The sequence below is a fragment of the Gobius niger genome (genome assembly GCF_951799975.1).
Source record: "Gobius niger genome assembly, chromosome: 2".
NCBI lineage: Eukaryota > Metazoa > Chordata > Actinopteri > Gobiiformes > Gobiidae > Gobius > Gobius niger.
In genome coordinates, this window is record NC_136853.1 from 29,589,532 (window position 1) to 29,597,200 (window position 7,669).

Consider the following 7,669-nt stretch of genomic DNA (forward strand, 5'->3'; position numbering starts at 1 on the left):
CATAAACATGGCGAAAACACAACAAAAAAGGGACAAATTGGCAATGAAAAAGCAACGATAAAGTGACGAAGAAAACACAACAAAAAAGCAATGAAAAAGCAAAAAGAAAATCTTTTAAAAAAAGCATTAAAATAGTGGAGGATGACGAGGATGAAAACACAACAAAACAGTGACAAAAAAAAGCAATGAAAAAGCAACCTGAACATGGAGAAAACACAACAAAAAATGGCGTCAATGTGATGAAAAGCTTACAATCATTTTTGTAGGTCTTAGCTTTCAAATGGGGCACTATCCTGTTACGCTGCAGTTGAGATTTGGGTAAAGCCGCTTTAGGCAGGGGGGTAAGAGATCAAATCCCTGTTTTAGGCCTGATCCAGTTTGCTGGTTTGAGCCCTGCTTTAACAATGGTTTACTTTTTGTCAAGTCCTTGTTTAGTCTTGGTCTTGGCCCCGGTTCACTCTTGTGAAATCCCACTCGGTGAAGCCACAGCTTTAACACTTTGCCGAATTTGTTTGACACTCTCCCCCCCCCCCTCCATTCTCAGTACGCTTATCATTGCTTTCCCAAATATCTGTACCGCAAACCAATCCCCGTCTCGAAGTTGTGACATGCAGCTGCCAGACTTTTGCAACTTCCTGTGCCCCCCGTCCCTCAACAACCCCCCCCCCCCCCCCCCTCCCCCCTCCTCTGTAGATTGTTCTGCATTTTCTCATTGCACCACATCGGTTCCAGCCGGCATTGCAACACTGTCAGCGTGACACTTCCGTAACCTTTCCAATGGAGCGGGAGGGGGCACAGCCTCCAGACGTCACGCTGTTCCCCCCCCCCCCACCATTCACTTGCCTACCCATAATTCATTAGCTCTCCCTTCACATCCTCCGTACCTCTGCGACAACCGATGTCCGCCTTCTCAAAGACCGTTCACTTTTTTTTTAATGAAAGACGTCTGTGCTGACACTTGAATTTCCGGAAACACCATTCCGGCGTGTTTAAATTCGACCGCGCTTTCCAAACGTCGGCCATATTCTTTGGTAAACAGCCCAAAATACAACCCTTTTGATGCGAGTGCGGGCTTTATATGAATAAGATGAAACGTTTACAGTAAAAGTTCATTCACATTGTTTTGACCTACAATTATTTATCTTCGCAATAAACCACACACCTCCTCAATCGTTTCTCCGTGCTCGGCCTCTGGCACTTTTGTACCGCTCTCCGAAAGCACCAAAGATTTTAATTTGCTCATATTTATTTATTTTTTCCTGCTGGGAACTACGCCAGTGTTTGCCTTTTCCCCCTGCTGCATCTCGCTCGCTCTTACTCCTCCTCTTCTTCTTCTGCTTCTTCTTCTTCTCAACACCACACTCTCGAACGCTATTCCTTTTTTTTTTTTTTTTTGGATTCCAACCCGTCCATTTCACACTCCTTTCTTTCCCTTCCCATTGAGGATCACAGTCAGCGTACAGTACAGAGTGCATGGACGCATAGACCGGGGGAGGAGAGGAAAAAAAAAAAAAAAAAAAAGTCATCAGCGTACAATATAGTCTTGAGAAAGCGTTTAGTACATGTCTCTGGTGCTATAGTGTTATGTTTTACTGGGAAGAAAGCGTTTGGCAGGATGGAAGTGTCTTTTTTCTGTTTTTTTTATGGTCTGTTACAAGCGCAGAAACCCTCCTGAGAGTTGGACTTGAACGTACGGTGTGCGCACAGCTAAAACACAGCCGAGGGGAATGATTACTGTATGTGTGTTTTGTTTCGGGAGCCGGGGAGAGAGAAGGTTAGAGAGATGGAGTGCCATGCTCCAGGTGCTACATTATTAAACAAATTTGTCACTTTAGGCCAATGGGGTTAACTGTGCGTAGAAAGGCACTGTTGCTGAATAAATAAAAAGGGGGAGGAAGGAAGAAAATAAATAAATTAATAAATAAATGACCACGGTAGGGTTGAAAACAATGAGAGAATGGAATGCGATCAATTGAGGTCAGCGGGCGGCCGTCCACACGGTCTGACCTTAACACCGGCGTTCCGGTATGGATGCTTAGCTTCAAAACACACGGGCAGGCACACCGAAGCAACCAGTGTAAACGTGGGTATAGACTTTAATTATTACCTCATTATGCAAATCTTTACGTCATTTACTTCTGCAGTGGCTTCATTAGTGGATACTGTAATATCATTCAATGCGATTGAAAGAGACTGTAGCTGTTTTGTTTATATCTCCTGTCATTTACAAATCTGTAAACCACCGAAATAATTGGTCATTTATTATGAATATGTTATACTGCATGATTATTCAGACACTCTCATCTGGGTCAGTGTGAAGTCAATCAATCCAACTTGACAGCTTACAAACTTCTACAATTACAGTCCATTCAAGCAAAGACGGACGAGTTTCTATTGTTTTGTTTTTTGTATTGTTTTTTTTTTAATTCCTCCTCCGTTTCCTGTATCTTCTTGTCATCTCTACTCCATCGTCTTTTGTGTCTTTTTCGCTCAGATCTGTAATTATCGCCGGGCTGATTTCGGGCATTTTTACAGAACAATCCCCCCCCCCCCCCCTCCCTTTTTTCTCGCCCCACTCTTTCCTCCGCCCAGTCAGCCCTCCGTCACTCACGCGCTCAAAGCCATATTGTTCCCGACTTTAACTTTGACTGACAGTCACGGGAAGCGCCGAGTGATTTGTAGAATCTTTCTCTTCAAGTGTCACGGATCTGTCTCCGCTCGTTGTCAGCTTGGCGTTTAAATCTCTTTTGTTTAAAGGTGAAGGGGGCGTGACGGGTGTACAGCGGCGGTGGGGGAAACGGGCCGAGCGGGGTGACGTCACTGGAGGCACCGTTATCATCGGGTGACACGGTCAAAAAAATCCACATATTTGGGGCGGAAATAATGATTTATTTTTTAAGTGTATTGTGCTCACCTTCATAAGCCCATTCATGTTCACAAATGTTATTTAGAGAAAAGTTAATCAACACTGACTTCCCCATATGCCAGGATTCATTCTGCATAAAATGAACAATTTGTAAATTACCGCAAACACATACATAAATACATTAAATACTTTAAAGCATTATATATGGTTCACAGTGTTTGAAATGATATAGTTTATAACTATAACTATGAATATACATTTTACTATTCAAGCTAATTTACACAGATGGAGCTGCAGAATAATATAGAGCAAAGGAGAACTAGACGGCAAATACACCTATTGTTTATTTAAAGTTTTGTAATAGCATTTTTTCTATGCAACTGAGGATGATCATTTAGTTTGCTTTAAGCAAAATTACAGGAGAAGGAAAATGAGTAAAGGTAGCTTTAACCCAAAAATAACAGCCGGGGGGATTTTTCAAATATTTTTTTCACTTCTTAGTTAAAGCCAATATAATCCTGAATAGAAAAGGCCCTGGGTTACACACACACACACACACACACACACACACACACACACACACACACACACACACACACACACACACACACACACACATACACACACACACACACACACACGCACACACACACACACACACACACTGGGAAACTATCAAAAGGGATTTTAAGATTCAAACAGTGGGCTCAGTAATTAGGCAGATGGATTTGAGGCTCTTTCGTCCGTCCCGCGGGATATACAGCCACACATATTGCGGCCAATAGACCAACAATGCTTAAAGTGGATTCATTAAAACCAACACGACCAGGTTAAAGGTCAACCACCGCCTTGCTCGCCATCAACTTCCACCGAAAGCCCCGGTGCAGAAATGAGTGCTTGATTACGGACCCTAGCCAGAGAAATATTGTTTATTTTAACTCAACGGTATCCGCGACAACAATGTACACAGGCGGTAATAGAATCAAGACGGCGGCTCTCATCTTTCCATTTCTTAATTGAATCCAGAGCACACCTTGACTCGGCCACGTGCGCGCGCCGGTGTTTGAGACGCACACGGCGAGAGAGTGTGTGTCCTTAGCTGGATGTAATCAGATGGAATTAATATGCATGCTGTTTCTCATTATGGAATAACTGAACTGCACTTCAGAGATGCGACGTGCCCGGCGAGAGGCGCGCTTATAATGGCCATCCACTGCGCTCCCATCCGGACTTCTATGTGCCTCCGAGTACACGTCTGAGGGTGAACAGATAAGACATGGGGATTGCGAAATTAAAATAAAAAAAATAAAAAAATAAAAAACATGAAATGACAGGAAAACAATTGTGTTGATAAGTAGATATGAAAACACACTGGCCTTCATGAAACATCCCCCCCCCACTTAACGTTTTATTCAGACCTACACATATAACGCGTGTGCTTTATCCGAATGTCTTTTTAAACCGATCCATCTTTTCCACACATCTCAGCCCCGCGTCTTCCACAACACAAACCCCCCCCCCCATTTTGAGTTGGTAAGCCGTCAATACTGTTCCCCTTTTGTTCCCCGACAGTGGCAGACAACAAATGCACTGTTTATGATATGAGTGTGCGAGCTCTTAAGTGTGTTAAGTGTTTGCCAGAGCATAACAGAGGTGAGTCTCTTTCAAAGGGGAAACTGATGCAGATAAAAGGTGCTTCATTATCATAGATGATTGAGAAGCGCATCTGAGGGCGAACATGATTGTGGGGATGCGTGGGTGGCGCGTGCGCGCGCGCGTGTGTGTGTGTGTGTGTGTGTGTGCACGCGCTGGGCCAACATTAGGCTGCTTTTTATTGCATCTTCATGTGAAAGGGGGTTGCAGCTGGGTTTACTCTGGCACAGAAATATCAGACGTCGGTTTATTGTTCTGATGTCAACACTTTTTTTTGTTCTTTTTTTTTTGCACCGGAGCTTTTTTTTTTGTGCAAAATAGAAATTAAAGAATAATAATTAAAAACAAGTCTGGGTTGTTGGCCCAGATTAGAATGCATAAAATAAAAACGATAGACATCTCGGGTATTCTCGTCTGACAAATGAGCTGAATGTCCTACTTCTCTTCTTGGTCATCAGTGGCAGTTTAAAGATGACATCACCCCCTGCTGATCTCCACAGCGTCCCTGCAGCAGTACATCACTCAGATGCACTCTGTCTTTCTAATTTCACTCAATTATCATTCCTTCCCTCACATCACGATGACTTGCGATGTAAATACAACATATTACTCCGTTTTTCCTTTGTACCATCGTTATTTTTCAAAGAATCCACTCCGCTTTCTATTTCTGTTTCAGACACCATGCGACAGCCTCTATTCCTCTGCATTCGGGCTCATTTCTCCTGTGTTTTCCTTTACAAACGAAGCAGGAAAATTACAATAACTCTTTGATTTAAGCGACAACTTTAGGGCCTGAATTCGAACTTCAGTTGAAATGCTATTATAGGTGAGACATGGGGCACACCTTTCCCACAGGGTTCCACCTCTGACCCAGAGAGAGCCCCGTATAGGATCCCGTTTGGGAGAAGAAGAAGAAGAAGAAGAAGAAGAAGAAGGAGAAGAAGAAGAAGAAGAAGAAGAAGAAGAAGGAGAAGAAGGAGAAGAAGGAGAAAAAGGAGAAGGAGAAGAAGGAGAAGAAGGAGAAAAAGGAGAAGGAGAAGAAGGAGAAAAAGGAGAAAAAGGAGAAGAAGAAGAAGAAGAAGAAGTGGAAGAAGAAGAAGGGGAAAAAAACACCCTGCGCTGCCTGTAATGTCTTGTGCCAGAAAACTAAACGAGTCTTTTAGTGTGGCGGGGCCAGAAATCATGTTGAGATAAAATAAAATGTTCTCTGTAGCAGGCAACCAGCCATGAGTAAATGTTTCAAGATAAATTCCTCCAGGGGCGTTTACTTTTCTCTGGCAGTGCGATTTTACGGGACTGTACACATCCACTGGAGTAGGGAATGAGGGGAGGAGGAGGGGGGTGGGGGGGGATGTTGTAACCCTAACTGAGAGTGTTTTTTTTTTTTTTTTAAACAAAGTTTATGGAGATGGTGGTGATTAAGGGGTCAAGCGTGCACGCACAGGTCAGTGACATGCACGAGCGCGGCGGACAGCTTGCGTGCGTCACAAGCGAAAAGACAGGAACGTGGAGAAGAACAAGGGGCGCTCAGCAAACAACAACAACAACAACAACAACAACAAAAGTACGCTACAGATACAAAAAAAAAAGAAAAGTCCGCCGATCCGAGGGTGCGATCGCGCGCGCCAGCATGTACCCAAACCGAAACAACACTCTCTCCTCTCTCCTCTCTCTCTCTCTCAGCTTGACCCTATTCCCCCTACTGGCCCGTCACTGCGCAGGCTATATACTTCCATTCAACAGCTCGAGCGCACTTACGCGCCGTTTCTGTGTGTGTTTACTTTTTTTTTTTTTTTTTTTTTTGTTACGGCAGGTTGAAGGAAAGTGATTCGCCGCTTACCTTAACACGTTCCAGCTTTTCAGGGGGTCCAGGTCTGAAATTATAGAAACCATGGTGTTGTCGAATTGGGCTTTGGGCAAGCACTGGGACAGAGGGAGGGGGTGCGTATAAGACGACAAAAAGACTGAAAGAAAAGGCGGTGCAACAAAAAAAAAGAGGCTGTAAACTCCCGACTGCGAAAGACAGCAATTGTACGGATGCAAAAGCCGTCCAGGCTGTACAAGGGGCTGATGCGCGCTGTCACTGCTTCCCCGTTTCTCTCTCTCTCTCTCTCTCTCTCTCTCTCTCTCTCTCTCACTCTCTCTCTCACTCGCAGCCTCTGTCTCGCCCGCGCGCTTTCTCTATACCTCCGCCCCCTCGCGCGCCCATGCCTGCGCTCTGCATGTGCGCTTCTCCCGGTCTAGACCCCCAGAACGCACGGTGATGAGAGATTTTTTTTATCATTATTATTATTATCATCATTATTAGGCCTATTGTTTTGCTTGCCATGATCTCGGTCGGTATGCCGCTTGTGCTATAACCAATATCAATGCAAATCTGCAGTATTTTATTATAAACTGTGCACTCTATATGGCGATACATGCAATTTCCCTGCGCTTCTGAAATGTAATCCCAAAGCTTAATATAGCCCTTAAAAGTGAGCAATTCATCGAAAAGGTAAAAAAAAAAAAAAAAAAAAAAAAAAAAAGTGAACTGCTTATTCTCATCCGATGTCTTCATGTAAGCGTCAAAAGTCAGCTTCGGTCCACTTTTGCACATCACGTCTCTGGCTGGTGGCCGTTGACTTCCTGTCTGACACTGCCATCGCTGATAAGTTTGCGTACGCTATTTTTTTTTCTTTTTTTTTTATTATTCTCCTTCCCTGTTTCTACAGCCCTCGATTTGACATATCACCGGAATGCGTCATCACATGGCAAAGTGTGACAAGGCAACCGCCCAACTTCCACCTATCCTGAGCCTTCTGCCTGTATTTGCTCATTGGGACAAACACATGAGCCTCTCTCTCCCCCCCCCCCCCCCCCCCCCTCACCCCCCAATGGAAGAAGTGTGTCTGTTTCACATAATTGTCTGGAATAACACGGGAGCGAAAGAGCGACGCGCGTGCCAAAGTCATCACAGCCACACAGCACCAGTTGAATTGTTGTTTCCGGGTTGTATATTTGTCGCAATGAATGGTCAGTTTTGCTCAAGCCCAAAGCAGAAATGTTCCCGCTTTAGTTAGCCTACTTGTGTGTGCTTTTTTTTATTTTTTATTTTTTTTTACATGATCCCACCCCTGACAAATGAAAAATACAATGCGGTTGAAACAC

General features: G+C 44.1%; 1 protein-coding gene across 9 annotated transcripts in view; it reads right to left on the reverse strand.

Annotated features, from left to right (window-relative positions):
* The window catches only part of celf2 (cugbp, Elav-like family member 2), a 177,274-nt gene extending 170,651 nt beyond the window's left edge, over window positions 1-6,623 (reverse strand). For all 9 annotated transcript variants that reach the window (XM_079582932.1, XM_079582930.1, XM_079582931.1 and 6 more), the window contains exon 1: window positions 6,360-6,623. In XM_079582932.1, the coding sequence (XP_079439058.1) occupies window positions 6,360-6,412 (53 nt within the window). In that variant the 5' untranslated portion in view covers window positions 6,413-6,623. The remainder of the gene's footprint in view (window positions 1-6,359) is intronic.
* Window positions 6,624-7,669: the final 1,046 nt, after the last annotated feature.